At 44.3% G+C, this 13,765-nt stretch overlaps 5 protein-coding genes across 5 annotated transcripts; 3 read left to right on the top strand and 2 right to left on the bottom strand.

Annotated features, from left to right (window-relative positions):
• Nucleotides 1–356: 356 nt before the first annotated feature.
• LOC128302326 (syntenin-1-like) lies at nt 357–2,858 on the bottom strand. Its single transcript, XM_053039122.1, has 4 exons — nt 2,718–2,858; nt 1,540–1,979; nt 1,222–1,457; nt 357–1,131 (listed from the first exon to the last, which is right to left on the bottom strand). The coding sequence occupies exons 2-4, from the start codon at nt 1,969–1,971 to the stop codon at nt 813–815; spliced, it is 987 nt and encodes a 328-aa protein (XP_052895082.1). The 5' UTR covers nt 1,972–1,979; nt 2,718–2,858; the 3' UTR covers nt 357–812.
• A 1,222-nt stretch (nt 2,859–4,080) lies between these two features.
• On the top strand, nt 4,081–5,685 carry LOC128300640 (RNA-binding protein with serine-rich domain 1-A). Its single transcript, XM_053036768.1, has 3 exons — nt 4,081–4,188; nt 4,259–4,375; nt 4,456–5,685. Coding segments are annotated over exons 1-3 (966 nt in total). The 5' UTR covers nt 4,081–4,186; the 3' UTR covers nt 5,303–5,685.
• Nucleotides 5,686–5,696: 11 nt separating this feature from the next.
• Nucleotides 5,697–9,921, bottom strand: LOC128300639 (importin-13). Its single transcript, XM_053036766.1, has 8 exons — nt 9,391–9,921; nt 8,846–9,325; nt 7,245–8,780; nt 7,079–7,171; nt 6,875–7,007; nt 6,646–6,801; nt 6,408–6,579; nt 5,697–6,350 (listed from the first exon to the last, which is right to left on the bottom strand). Exons 1-8 carry the CDS (start codon nt 9,706–9,708, stop codon nt 6,263–6,265), a joined length of 2,976 nt encoding a protein of 991 aa, XP_052892726.1. The 5' UTR covers nt 9,709–9,921; the 3' UTR covers nt 5,697–6,262.
• A 382-nt stretch (nt 9,922–10,303) lies between these two features.
• Nucleotides 10,304–10,984, top strand: LOC128301055 (40S ribosomal protein S15Aa). Its single transcript, XM_053037361.1, has one exon. The coding sequence runs from the start codon at nt 10,387–10,389 to the stop codon at nt 10,777–10,779; it is 393 nt and encodes a 130-aa protein (XP_052893321.1). The 5' UTR covers nt 10,304–10,386; the 3' UTR covers nt 10,780–10,984.
• A 344-nt stretch (nt 10,985–11,328) lies between these two features.
• On the top strand, nt 11,329–12,830 carry LOC128304378 (glycosyltransferase-like domain-containing protein 1-like). The gene is made up of 5 exons (XM_053041559.1): nt 11,329–11,339; nt 11,433–11,602; nt 11,671–12,157; nt 12,201–12,506; nt 12,573–12,830. The coding sequence occupies exons 2-5, from the start codon at nt 11,530–11,532 to the stop codon at nt 12,817–12,819; spliced, it is 1,113 nt and encodes a 370-aa protein (XP_052897519.1). The 5' UTR covers nt 11,329–11,339; nt 11,433–11,529; the 3' UTR covers nt 12,820–12,830.
• Nucleotides 12,831–13,765: the final 935 nt, after the last annotated feature.

Raw genomic sequence — 13,765 nt, 5'->3', positions numbered from 1 at the left:
GTACTGCTACCGTTCCGTCGACTCAACCGACTGATAAAAAATGGAGGTGCAGCACTAGAAAACAAAATTCATTACATTTTAACTAGGCCGTTAAGAATTAAGAGTAGTTGGAAACTATCACAGGGAAACTATCATCTATAAGTCAACGTGATAGACTCTCGTGACAGCTAGAAATAACGCTTAGTTATCTTCCCAAACAGTGGAGGACTCAATCCCGTTCTTTTTTGCGATGCTTTATCATCTACATCATCTACATCATTGCGATCTTATCATCTATCTATCGTCAGCATCAAGCGTCTTCGGATCCTACCCGCTAAGAGCAAGCAAAAATGATTTGAATTAAACAACTATTAAAGTGAGTATAATGAATATTTATTCATGATTAAAACCATAACATACATTAGGGTTGTGCACCGGATAATACCGGAGGAAGGAATAATATACGATAATATGAAGTATAATACGATAAAATATGCTTTGCAAATATAGATGGCAGACGGTAGTGAAGAAGTCATCGTTTAGGGTAGGTAACAACGAATACGAAATACCTTAAACATGTCTCAATTCGATTCATTCCTTGCTTAACAACGTAAAATCGTTGTGTCAGATTCGCCTGTTCCTGTTCATTCCTGTGCACTGTATAACACATCCACACTGATTTGGGCTATTTCCTTTCCTTTTGCTGCTGTGTGGGTTAAATTTCTCACCTGAGGTTCTCGTTTACAAATGTTTGGCATAACTTGTACCGTGAAAAACTGTTTAACTTTGTCTGATTTTGCGTAGCTGTGCTGTGCTGTTTACGTTTACGAAATTTAAAAATCTGGCACTGAGTGATCCATCTTGCCCCGCAGCCAGGAGGTGGACAGTTTCTTGATCATCACGTCGTAGATCATCTTTGGTACGATCGTGAGCGTGATGACCTGCTCGGACGCACTGATTAGTTGGCCGATTTCCTTGTCCTTCATGGCGATCACGTTCTGGCCGTTCACCTCCAGCAGCTGCTGATCTATCAGCAGTCCGTTTCGTGCAGCCGACGAATCCTTCACGATGGCCGTGATGGTACCGTTGTTGAACTGGAAACCGAAGCTACCGGACGAATCCTTGTGCAGCGTAATAGCACGCTCGAAGGGCCTACGGATAGCAGCGGAAGGGGGGGGGGGGGGGGGGGGAGCTTTCAATTAACTAACACTCATAAGCTAAGCGAATCATTATCCCACTTACCGATCGCGCACCACTACGGAAATGTTATTTTTGTCGCTTTTCTTCAGCAGCTTGTGCACGTCATCGTTCGAGAAACCTGCCACCAGCGTACCGTTAATCTGCAGTATCTGATCACCGAAACGCAGCCCGGCCATTGCTGCCGGACTATTTTTCACGACCACGCTCACAAAAATGCCCTTATTGATCGCTTGCACCCGAAGGCCAACTTTCTTGTCCGCGCCCTTACACATTATAAGCTGTGGGAGGTGTGTATTAATAATGTGGAATGAGTAAACTAGTTTTGCAACGTATTACCCGTTATTTCACAATTTTGCTTACCTCACGTATGCCATTAGTCACTTGACCACGCTGCAGCCCGGTGAAGTGGCCGCTAACGGGTGCGACCATGTTAGCATTGTTCACGATAGCAACGGCAGATTGCTGCGGTACGATGGCATTCGAGGCGTGTGGCATGTATTGTGGAAGATTGGCTTGGATCATCTCCTTGGAAAGCTCCAGACCCATGTACTCATACAGATCTGGATACATGAAGGCACCACCCGTCGCCCCACCCATCGGGGGGTTTGAAGGTTTCTCAGATGATTTTTCGTTCGTGAAACTGGGATACAGACCATAACCATCGACAGGTGCTGACGGTGGGTTCGGCTGGTACTGTTGCTGTTGTTGTGCCACGGCTGTAGCGATGGCCGTATTCTGCGACTGTACCATCTTATCGACCATCATATCTTCAAGCGATGGATAGAGCGACATTGTGGATGCTGCAATGAAATACCGAGAAGCGTTTGGTGAAGAAGATCCAAATGAAATACCCAACTACTGATAACAGTGGGGGGTTTACAAATGTGAGCTTTTGATAAGGTTAGTTCAAGCACTAAGGCGAATCAAGCAATTGCAAATGATTCATTCTGAAACGAGCGATGATTGACGCCTCAACATCGAAACGGTTGTACCTTGCGGTAGAAAGAATAGCTGACGCAAGAATATTGGTATAGCTTTGAGCTTTAAATTCTAAATAATATTACTATCTAGTAGCCCGATCACACTGTATAAAACCGTTTCGTTTGCATAAAATGAATACTTCTGCTCCTTTGTCTGAGCTCTTTGTTATCCTTAAATACTCCAGACACGAACTAGAACAACCCAAACGATAACTATTAAGAAGAAGTGCACTTTTATGCGCCCAGGATGACATTGGATGCACTACGGCGCATTTATGTTCTGTTGTTGTAACTCACATTGAACAGAGGTTGGATCAAAGTTGCAAACTAAATACCTAATCACCTACTTCTCTGAAGCCTAAACAACGAATAAATGCAAAGTGCGCGTGACTAACAGGCTGCACTCAAATCTCTGTGGGGGGTGCTTAGCTTTGGCAGCGAAATTCCACCCGGAATATGAATCATCAGCGGGGTGTTTACTTATTCTTGATATTGTTCTATGCTAGATGAGATACCGCACGACTCTGGAACAAAATTTTCCGATATTTTTCAGCTCACCTGTCTTTACGATGGGCAACTGAAATGGTTAGTCTTCTACACTGGTGACGAATTTCCTCAGATAAAAGTTATATTGGGTGCGTAACTATGAGATTTTTTAGACACACTGCACTCCCAGAAGCACGACTTGTTTTGTAAAGCTGGTGTATTTGTTTTGAAGGTCTCCAAAACGTCAAAGGGTGTCCGAATACCTCTCCAGCAAAGGGTAGCTCATATGAAACATTCTTTTTTGTTCCCTTCAATAGCAGTAGCTGAAGATTTTATTAGCTAATTTAATTGCGATTTCTTTTCTTTTTGTTCAAAAAGAGCTCGAAATGTAAATAAGAAATTGTTTTATAATCATATAAAATTACTTTCGGTTGGCATTGCTAAGGATAGCTTTTTCTACAAACCTTAGCCGTCAATTTTAACAGCCACCTTCGCCCTGTTCACCAAGTCGTATTAATTATAAGGTGAGTTTTTAGTCCAATGATAGTCCTATCATAGTCCGATCGTAGTCCGATCGTAGTCCGATCGTAGTCGTATAATAGTTCGATCGTAGTCCGATAATAGTCTGATGATAGTCCGATAGTAGACCGATAATAGTCCGATAGTAGTTCGATCACATTCCGACCATAGTCCGTTAATAGTCCAATTATAGTCCGATCATAGTCCGTTAATAGTCCGATATTAGTCCAATCATAGTAACATAATTTTGTACACTCTTTAGCACCAAAACATTGCGCGTGCTTAATTCAATGCTGGTTGATTTGGCGGAACATAAACCAGAACAAGTGGAAGCAGAAACATGGAACAAGGCGCACGCCAACACACAACGCAGAGTTAGTTTAAACTATATTTATAGCTCAAGATATAAACAAAGAGGTGAAAAACTGTGGAAAATCGCTTCCTTTGTTATATAAAACATTTGATTTATATTTGTTTAACCTATTTTAATGTATTCTGTCAAAAAGTCGCCTGATTTGCTGTATAAGTTAAGTGTAGAGAAGGAAGTTGACTCTGTGACTTTGAAGTATAAATGAAATTGCACTAAGATTCGATTTACGCGGAAATTGGAGATACTTGGATTTTTCCTGGGATATGGTGGTTCGCTATAATAGCGTACCTCGGGTACCGCCTGTACATCACTTAAGCACAGGGTACCTCTTATGGAATGGCTATTTATGTTTTAATATTTTGAGTGGCTGTTGAATGCAACTAACATAAAACATACGAATTGCATGAATCAAGTGTGGATTTGATATTTCACAACATTATCCGATAAATTCCAAACCTAGCCATAGCAACCTTCGTCTGACTAGCAACACCTTTCGTTTCGTTTGACTACACATCTTCGCTGTCAATTTTGACAATCGCTTTCATCGAAGCGGCTTGCTTGGAGGCGTCTGCCATTGTTTTTTTCGGTAAGAAAAGCAGATTATTGATTTTGAGGTGCTTGTTGAGGTAACTCGGCAGAAGTTTGTGAAGAAATGTAAGTAAAAGTACGATGAAAATGCTTTCCACTATAGTAATCGATCTTTTTTGTGGTTCTTGCACCGTAGGGCGCGTTCGAAAAATCGTTCCGATTCAGAGGAATCGGAAAAGGCCGACAAGAAGCAGCGCGGTCGGGAGAAGGAACGCAAAAAGCGCAGCTCTAGTAGCAGCGACAGTAGCGGAAGGTATGGAATGTTTTTTGTTGCCGTGACTGAAGTGATTGTTGAGTCGTTTACTAAAGACTTATTGTTCTTACTGCATACAGCTCGTCCGGCAGTAGTTCGTCTCGCAGCAGCTCCGGATCACGTTCGAGCTCTTCCAGCAGCAGCTCGTCCTCTTCCAGTTCATCGTCATCATCCAGCAGCGAGGCCGATCGTTCACGCACTAAGCGCAAAACTAACACCCGTTCACGGTCACGCAGCAAGAGCCCGGTGGAACCGGCCCAGAACTGGGACAAACAGTCGGCCGCAGCTGCCAAGGAGCCGTCGGCAAAGGGTACCATTGTGCGATCAAAGTCGAAGGAAAGGTCTGATCGACGCAGCTCGGAACCGCGCGATAATGACAAAGAAAACAAGCAGAGTCGTGCGGCTTCGGTGGACAAATCCAACAAAGATTCGCGCAGCCGTCGTTCACGGTCCGGTTCATCAAAGAGGAAGCGGCGCGAACGTTCCGTAACACCGCGCCCGGTACGCATTCACATCGGGCGGTTAACGCGCAACGTTAACCGGGACCACATCATGGAGATATTTAGCTCGTACGGTGAGATAAGTAAGCTCGACTTTCCGATGGATCGGTTCCAACCGTTCGGCCGCGGCTTTTGCTACGTGGAGTATGTCGATCCGGATGGTGCGGAAAATGCGATGAAAAACATGGACGGTGGACAGATCGATGGACAGGAAATAACGGCTTCACCGGTGTTGGTACCGAAGACGCGCCCACCACCCAGACGTCCGTCCCCGATTATGCGCAACAATCGGCCGATGCCACGCTGGAGAGCGTCACCGATGCGTTACCGGCGTCGTCCGTCGATCCGGCGTAGCCCCCGACGCAGACGTTCGCGCAGCCCTGTTCGAAGACGCCGCCAGAGCAACAGCTCGGACAGTTCGCGCTAGCGAGGATTGCTAAAGCCCGTTTAATCACTAACGACAGGTTTGACGGTCTAGTTTTTACATTTTAAATTTCAAACCATATTGCACTGCTTCGGGAAGGAAGCAATATACTTTCTAACATTTTACCAAGTGTGCATCATTGAACCAGATTTCTGATTCATTTTTCCCCTGCTATTTACGCATTACATGTTAGAGCATAACTCGGGCTTGACTTAAGTGTGGGTCGATTATTGCTCGAGCTCTGTTCATTCTGCACACGTGCAGTGTGTAGCACAGTAGCTTTTATTTTCGTTTGAAAATCTACTCCACGGATCACAACGCATGGTTCGGGCGAGAATGTGACATTTATGTTCAATTTCATAAAATAAACTTTGTAGCATAATATATCAACTATGGATTAAAATAAAATCAATGCTGCATTTATTATTCACATCCTAAGAAAGAGAAACACAAATAAGACAGAGGTTGTGTCCTGTGTGTACCGTGTGCGTGTATGTAAATGTTCATACACAGTTCGAGATTAAAGCACAAGCTCTCTCAATATCCCCCATTGGCACACGTACACGACTATCTTTCCATCGTACGGGTGGATTTCGCGCATTCATTGGGTGTAGTCATTTTGTACACACAGCTTGTTTCCGCTTTGTTTTACCTACTAGCTAAAAATCACATTGGTTAGATTGAAAGTATTTTCTTTACACGCACATCCTGACCCCGGGGTTCTTCCACGAGAGAACAAGCATCATTACTGAGTGTGTACGGCACCACATTTGACTTTGCCAACCATGTTCGGACTCTTGGGCCTACACCATGTTGCTCTTTTGTTCTGTTGACTTGAATTACCCAAAAGCAGGATATACTCACAGTCCTACGACGTATGGAAGAGGGTCAAGATTTGACCCCATATCGTTCCATGCTGTTCCGCTCGGCTATTTGTCCGGCGCATGTACTATTCGTTTAGCCTTATTTGTTCTCATACTCAACAATGTTCCTGCAGAGTGCGGCGAATTTTCGCACATGATCTTGAACGAGCCGCTTGTTGACACGTTCCCTACAGCAGTGAGAAAGCGATTAGAATGTGTTCAACTATGTAGCCATATTCACTCACTTGATAACTTTTCGCATAAATTGCTCCTTATCGTTAGCGCTAACGAAGGCGGTCGGAAAGTTTGGTAGCTCCAGCAGCTTCATCCACTGGATAAACTCTGTCGGATAGCGGAAGTTAAGTGCGAGAAAGATGTCGGCAAATATTTCCACCTGTGTGCGAAGGGCCGTACCGCCTGCCGGAAGGAAGCAAATGATTAAACGTATCGATCGTGTACTTCTCGTGGGTAAACTGTACGTACCGATACACAGAAAGCTAGATCGGACGATATTTTCACCCTGCGCCAGTACGACATTCATCATCACTGGATGATTAGTCGATTCCTTCACGAACATCGTGATAAACGCCACACTTTTCTTCATCGGTCCAGTCTCGGGTAACATCATGCATTTGGTGGCTGACGGTATAGCAATATAAGCATAGTATAAGGAAACATCTGGTATCTGGTCGTACAAAGTTTGAGTTCTTACCGAAATCGACTAGCTTCATACAGTCAACCTGTACCTCGCTGTAGCATATAGGGATCTTTTTCGATATTCTCGTATTAAACGCGTAGAATGTTTCAATCAAATCCGCTATCCGGGACAGTTTTCCCAAATTTTGCTAAAAACCACAGAACCCATGTCAGCATTGAGATAGTTCATGTATCGTGCAGTGTCTTTTCCTGCACCTACCTGCATCTGGTTAAAGTTGTAGTCCATGATGGCAGTAAACAGTTGTACCATGAGTTGTCTAGAGTCTTGATCCTTGTAAAACATCAGAATGAACTGGAACGATCACAACGACATATTATTAACGTAAACGTTAGCGTTCCTGTTCTCTAACCGATTTGCTACATACGTTTCCCGCAATATCTGCCGCCGATACGACACAGTTAGTGTTCAGGATCGACAGCACCAGACAGCACATCTCCGTAAGCAGCGGTTTAATGTCATCCATCAGATTCGTTAGCGCTTGCTGCAACGCTTTGCATAGCGTATCTATAACCGTCTCGTCGTGTATCCAGATCGTACATAGATCCTTCAGCAGTCCCATCGTTTTCTCCAGTATCAGCAAGATTGGCTGTACGGGCGCACCCGGTAACGGTGTGCCGGGAAAAGGTAACTTTTGTGCATCCGGGCCCAAACCCTTATCCATGTCGCCCTCCGTCGGCTTCCGGATATTCAGGGAGGAGAACAGCTTCGAGATCATTTCGAGCCGTAGCACAACCCGTGCCTTGGTCGGTTCAGTTCGATCGTTGTTTTGTACGTGTATCTGCAGCTCCTCGAAGCAGGGCGAAACCATCGCGTCCAGGTAGAGGATAATGTTATCGTACGAGATCACGCTCAGTATGTTTCCGACGGTGTACATCAATCGGATCATTTCCGCATTCTTCAGGTGACCTTCCTGTAGAGCCGTACGGCAAGCGTCCAGCAATGGTAGTGCATACGGGATTACCTCCTTTTGGCATTCAGATGTGAGATCCTTCAATCCGAGTGTTGCCTGGGAAGCTTTGGTGGAGTTCAGTCCCTTCACCAGGAGCGTGATGGCGGACGGGAGATATTTGGGATTGTCCCCAATCCACTCGCTGTACGCACCGACCGTCTCGAGCGCCATCCCAAACAGCTTGTCGTTGTACTTTTCGTACGGGATTTCGTTCAGTATCTTGAGCAGCTTCACAATCTGCTGATGTTCGGTGTACTCGATCTTTTGTGCAATCGAGCAAAACGCATGTATGGTCGCTTCGAGTAGCGTCCAGTTTTCCGTGGACTGTGGATCATAGCTGAGGTACATGATCGATTCATCTAGCGCTTCCGACAGCACATCCAGCATTAGATCGTTTAGGACGTCATGACAGGAGAGAAGCGTGTCACCGATATCTTGCCGATAGCATCGGAACGCTTCCAGATCATCATCGTTCCACTTGTGCAGAGAAGATTCTGTGGGCAGTTGGGACTTTCGTACCAACACCTTCACCACGTGTGCGTATACTGGTTTGATGGCTTCCAGGCAACGTTTCTTGCGTTCGCCGTTATCCATCGAAAGGACCTCCTCCTGCAGCATGTACCAAAACTCCATCGCGTACGTACTGCACGATTCATCCACTGGATAGGTGCCCGGTTTGTCCGTACATTTGATCAACATATCGACCGTCCGTGTGTACACCTTGGACACTTCTTCCGAGTCCGTTGCGATGCCAGCGAAGATTGCCGACGAAAAGCACTCGAGGGTGGAGATGAACAGGGCATAGATTATAAGGGCAAGATTTTCGTTGTCATTGTTCTCTTTATACTCCGCATCCAGGATGGGTACGAGCACGTCTAGAAACAACTTCATGTAGTTGATAATGGTGAAGGAATATTTCGTACTTTGGGTCGCATACGAAGAGATAATGTTCTGAAAATAGAGAGGAAGTTATTTATACGTGATAGAGCAACAGCATGGTATGTGAATTATTTTACCGCTAATGATTTAAGTGCCGTTTCCGCTAGTTCGTTCTCTTCCGGCATCAGACAACCGTCATCCTTCGGCTCCTTCCAGTAGCAGTAGTGGACGGCTTTCAGCAGTGTTTGTATCATCGCTTCCCGATCGTTCAAATGAACGTTTCCGTGCGTGACCCAGGTGCCGGTACATTTGGCCGCATTTATCAACCCATTCATATCGTGCGCTTCGACCGCATTGTGGCTAAGCTTCTCGTTCAGGTACGTCACCACGGTTTGCATGACGAATTCCGCATTCCGGTTCAGCTCCTCCCAAACAACCGGCCGAGGGATCTGTGTGCGTATGGTTTTCACCTCCTCCGGGATGCCCTCCAAGACCGCCATCAGAATCTCGATCTGGGTTACTTTCGAGAGGTTGCCCAACTGCTCGTGCAGAAACATATTGGTCACCTCCTCTATTACCGTTGGATGGCGTAGCATATGCACGATAAAGAGACCAAGCTGAAAGCGACAAACCGAGACGTGTTTACTTTAAGAAATTTGGGAACAGTCTTTGCTCAACTTACCGAGATGCACAGCCTGTTCAGGACGATCTTAGGGCCGTTTCCGAAGAGTACGATCGTTTCTAGCAACTTCTGTTTCAGTTCGTGGTGTGCTTCTTTCGGCACTTCCACCCAATCGCTGCGCAGCTTTGAATTCAATGTGATTGCTCCGAAAAACTGAATCTCGGACGATTTGTTTAGCTGCATCAGCTCCCAACAGAAAGACCAGGCCTGTGGACTGTTCTGCACCTGTTGTAGCCATTTGTGTGTTTCCTTCTGCTGCTCGGACCCACCCCGATAGAAGGATAGGACGGCCGCCTCTATAGTTTGCACTTCATCCATGATTTCTGCCCTTATTTTGCCACCGTTTTGCTTCGTTCCGCTGCTGCCAGTCAGTACCAGTTGCGGTTGTGATGTTATTTTTTGACCACTAATTTCTAATAGCAGATGGCAGGTTACTTCCAATAACTATCATTTATCTGCCATCACTTATCCCTTATAATTGTACAAACTTTTCTGGAAACGGAGTAAAGCACAGTAGAAAATAAAAATATATTTTACACAATCTCAAAAAAGCGATGTTGTTTCGGTTTCCTAGCACTGACAGCCTTGTGTGGGTGGATTGCTGTCACTGAATAAGGTTGCTATGGCCAAGTGCGGTGTGCCCTATGGACTGAAGAAATTCGTTTGGAGTTTTTTTTGCAAAATGAGAAGTTTAAAAAATGAGGGAATATTTTTATAGCATGCTCCTTCCATTGTTTACTGTTTTCATACATTAAATCATGATGAAAGTGGGAGTCAAATGTTTTACAGCCTCTGTACAATTTGCCGGCATTTGACTTCGTGAGCCATACGCACCTTGTGTGGCGCAAATGACGTTAGCCTGATGTCAAAAAGTGACATTCAATTTGTGGAATTTTTCTTCCTCCTCTGTAAACCTTCTTTTCAAAACGAGGCTTTGCCGAGAAACACTGTGTCTGCGCTCGTACCGCGTGTAAATATCCAAAAACACCCTAAAAAATGGTCCGTATCAGCGTGCTAGCCGATGCGCTGAAGTGCATCAACAATGCGGAAAAGCGTGGCAAGCGCCAGGTCCTGATTCGCCCGAACTCGAAGGTGGTAATCAAGTTCCTGACCGTGATGATGAAGCACGGCTACATCGGCGAGTTCGAAATCGTCGATGATCACCGCAGCGGAAAGGTCGTCGTGAATCTGACCGGCCGCCTGAACAAGGCTGGCATCATCTCGCCCCGGTTTGATACGAAGGTTAACGATCTGGAACGCTGGACCAACAATCTGCTGCCGTCGCGTCAGTTTGGCTACGTCGTGCTCACTACCAGCGGTGGAATCATGGACCACGAAGAGGCTAGGCGGAAACATTTGGGAGGAAAGATCCTTGGATATTTCTTCTAAGCATATGTTTGATTGCACTGGATCACAGCGGAAGGGCGGCTAGGTCCTGCTTGTTCTGGAGAAGGTTGCCTTTTATCAACAATCGGAATTTTAGTAGCAGCAGCAGGGTCGTCGAATGTCAACAATCTCATCGACCGGAATCGGAGAGTCCTGAAGCGAGCGTAAAAAACTGCGAATGTTAATAAAGGGATATATCTAAAATGAACTCTGCTGTGTGTCGTTTGTTCTTAATTTAGGCCACAATCATACTTTCAGATGAAACATGTGAAAATAATGGGGGATTGTGTGTTGAATGTCGTCAAAGGTTTCGCAAACTACATTTGAGAATGATGAAGCTATACAACCTGAAAGATATCTGATTGTGTAGGAATAGCAAGTTATATTGATCAAATTCGATTATTCTCCTCAAGGCAAAGAAACAACGTAGGTTATTAATGTTTGTAAATTTGTTGCTTTCTTCATAGCCTGAATTAGTTGATAGAAAATGAACTTTTCAACACCACAGCATAGACGTAGCCCGGCTTTTGGGAAGGAAAATATTCAACCAAAATAAAAACACGGTAAGCCTCAAGTAACTTGTGCCTGCTCTTTACCGGCATTTTAAATCGTTTTCATTCATTCAAACTTACTATTAATGCACATTTTACTTTTAGGAAACCGCTATTTGGTTTAACGACTCGAGAAATAATGAATCAATAATTCCTTGCACTGTATACTCGATACACACGATACACCAATCTCGACGACCACATGGCACAAATTTTAATCCTGGAAGCATTCTACGGTGGATCCCACAAGCAACTAATAGATGTTTTAGTCAAGAGTAAGTAATACTATCGCGAAATCCCCTGGAATTTCTGGTTTAGAACTCCCTCGTATTCTCACTTACAGACTTTACTGAAGACGAGTACGATCTGCTTACGATCCCAGCGAAAAAATGGCACTGGTGTGCAAGGATGAGTGCGCTATACTTTGCAGAACACATACCCGCCATCCATCAGTATCGAACAATCTTTTGCAGTTCGGTGTTGAATCTATCGGAACTTATAGGCATGCGAACGGATTTGGCTAGCTGCCGAAAGATAGTTTACTTTCACGAAAACCAACTGTGCTATCCGGTTAGGGATAGTAAGCAGCGCGATGTACAGTATGGAATCAATCAGATAACAAGCTGTCTGTGTGCGGATAGAGTGCTATTTAACTCACGATACAACATGACCTCTTTTTTGGAGAGTGTGCAATCGTTTTTGAATGTCGTACCAAACATGAGCTTTAAGGGAGTGCGCGACCGAATTGCTCCTAAATGTGAAGTGTTGTATTTTCCTGTTGAGTTTGGCAACCTTTCAGCGAGGTCCATTAAGGGGGAGAGTGTAGGAAAGTAAGTTAGTGAAATTTGTATAACGAATTTAAATTTAATTCAGAATTGATTTCTTGCATAACAGCAAACCTCTACACATAATTTGGCCCCATCGATGGGAGCACGACAAAAACCCTGAGCAGCTTGTAAAGGCACTGCTGGCACTCCAGGAGAAAGGGGTAAACTTTCATATTTCGATACTTGGTGAAAAGTTTGAAACAATCCCAAACTGTTTCGAGGCTATCCAAGATCAGCTACGCGGGAAGGTGATACATTTTGGACCACTGGCTAGAGCGGAATATCTTCGCACCTTGGCGGAAGGTGATGTGGTACTCTCCACTGCCCTTCACGAGTTCTACGGAGTAGCAATGTAAGTAGTTACTTGCAATAGTACTTCACTTATCCTTATTGTACGTTTCCTCATTCTTTCCTTAAGGCTCGAAGCAGTATACAGTGGCTGTGTTCCACTTGCTCCGAATCGCTTAGTTTATCCCGAACTATATCCAAGCGATAAACTTTTCAACACGACGGCACAATTGGTAAAGCAGCTGTTTAATTGGTGTCGTAATCGTATGCTGTTCGAAAAGCATCGAGATGCCTTTTTCAGTAGAATAAATTTGGATGTTTATTCGGCTGAGCAGTTAATTCCGCAATTTCTCGCTATAGTAAGGAATGTTAGCTGAGAAAGGGATCAGGTAGGATATTTATAGTATAAAAAATTAAATTATATACATTCATTAAAGCAAAAGCTATAATAATCTCCCTCCAATATTAGGTTGAATTGATTTTTTTAAATAGCATAATAACGCCAGGTATATCTGAATGTTGAAATGATATGATACGAAGTTTGATTTCATCTGTTTTGTTCACATCGTATTAGTCAGTTAGTTTAAAAGGTCATGTTGTTGACTCAAGTGATCAATTATCAAACATTTGTTAGCAGTCTTTGGATGTGGAAGAACATTCACAGACCTTCCTTCCTGCAATGGAAAGCTGTACTGCAAGCGACAGCGGTTTTAAAAACATAGGTCATAGGAAAACAAACCTGCTGTAGAGAAGTTCAAAAGCCTTAAGAAACAAATAGAGCAAGGCTTAAGAAAATAACCGCTTCGTTCTTGTTCGACCCTTGGGCAAAACCGTACAGCAGCACGTAACAGATTCAGCTGGTTGTGCCGGTGTTGATATTTGCCATTTGCTTAACAGAGCGCATAAAGAAGACGTACATCTAAGCAATGCTAAGCCGTAGCTTCCGTACCATCATCGAAACGAATTGAGATGAGGAAATTTTTGTTCTTAAATTCGTGACGCTAACATGTCGCATTAAATATCAAGTCTCCAGTCTTAGCTCGCCCCAGAAGCTGCCATCCTTTCACACGTCCTTCTGAAGAGGCTCTCTATTATGCTTGAACGGCGTTAGAGTAAATAAACAGAAGAAAACGAAACCACACGCTGAAGGATTGTATCCCGGAACATGCTGCTTCGTTGGGTCGGTCCGATTTGTCGGTCACAAAAGTGAAGAAATGTAGATTGTCGGCTGGTACGGTGTGAGGCTGGTTTTATTTTAGCACATATTCATTTTTTGTAGACGAATGAAAGGACTTTTACCCCCTGGTTTGTCTTGCAAGACAG

The sequence above is a fragment of the Anopheles moucheti genome, chromosome 3 (assembly GCF_943734755.1).
Source record: "Anopheles moucheti chromosome 3, idAnoMoucSN_F20_07, whole genome shotgun sequence".
Classification (NCBI taxonomy): domain Eukaryota; kingdom Metazoa; phylum Arthropoda; class Insecta; order Diptera; family Culicidae; genus Anopheles; species Anopheles moucheti.
The sequence above is the reverse complement of the archived record's forward strand: the minus strand, read 5'-3'. Positions and strand labels throughout refer to the sequence as shown.

What these genes read in the sequence shown, in the direction of transcription:
- LOC128302326 (XM_053039122.1), bottom strand. Translation starts at nt 1,971, where the DNA reads ATGTCGCTCTATCCATCGCTTGAAGATATGATGGTCGATAAGATGGTA. An exon ending in TGACTAATGGCATACGTGAG is followed by an intron (nt 1,458 to 1,539) that starts GTAAGCAAAATT and finishes CACCTCCCACAG; the next exon opens with CTTATAATGTGTAAGGGCGC. An exon ending in TCCGTAGTGGTGCGCGATCG is followed by an intron (nt 1,132 to 1,221) that starts GTAAGTGGGATA and finishes TGCTATCCGTAG; the next exon opens with GCCCTTCGAGCGTGCTATTA.
- LOC128300640 (XM_053036768.1), top strand. An exon ending in AGCAGCGACAGTAGCGGAAG is followed by an intron (nt 4,376 to 4,455) that starts GTATGGAATGTT and finishes TACTGCATACAG; the next exon opens with CTCGTCCGGCAGTAGTTCGT.
- LOC128300639 (XM_053036766.1), bottom strand. Translation starts at nt 9,708, where the DNA reads ATGGATGAAGTGCAAACTATAGAGGCGGCCGTCCTATCCTTCTATCGG. An exon ending in CGGCAGATATTGCGGGAAAC is followed by an intron (nt 7,172 to 7,244) that starts GTATGTAGCAAA and finishes TGATCGTTCCAG; the next exon opens with TTCATTCTGATGTTTTACAA. An exon ending in ATCTAGCTTTCTGTGTATCG is followed by an intron (nt 6,580 to 6,645) that starts GTACGTACAGTT and finishes TCCTTCCGGCAG; the next exon opens with GCGGTACGGCCCTTCGCACA.
- LOC128301055 (XM_053037361.1), top strand. Translation starts at nt 10,387, where the DNA reads ATGGTCCGTATCAGCGTGCTAGCCGATGCGCTGAAGTGCATCAACAAT.
- LOC128304378 (XM_053041559.1), top strand. Translation starts at nt 11,530, where the DNA reads ATGGCACAAATTTTAATCCTGGAAGCATTCTACGGTGGATCCCACAAG. An exon ending in AATAGATGTTTTAGTCAAGA is followed by an intron (nt 11,603 to 11,670) that starts GTAAGTAATACT and finishes TCTCACTTACAG; the next exon opens with ACTTTACTGAAGACGAGTAC. An exon ending in GAGTTCTACGGAGTAGCAAT is followed by an intron (nt 12,507 to 12,572) that starts GTAAGTAGTTAC and finishes TCTTTCCTTAAG; the next exon opens with GCTCGAAGCAGTATACAGTG.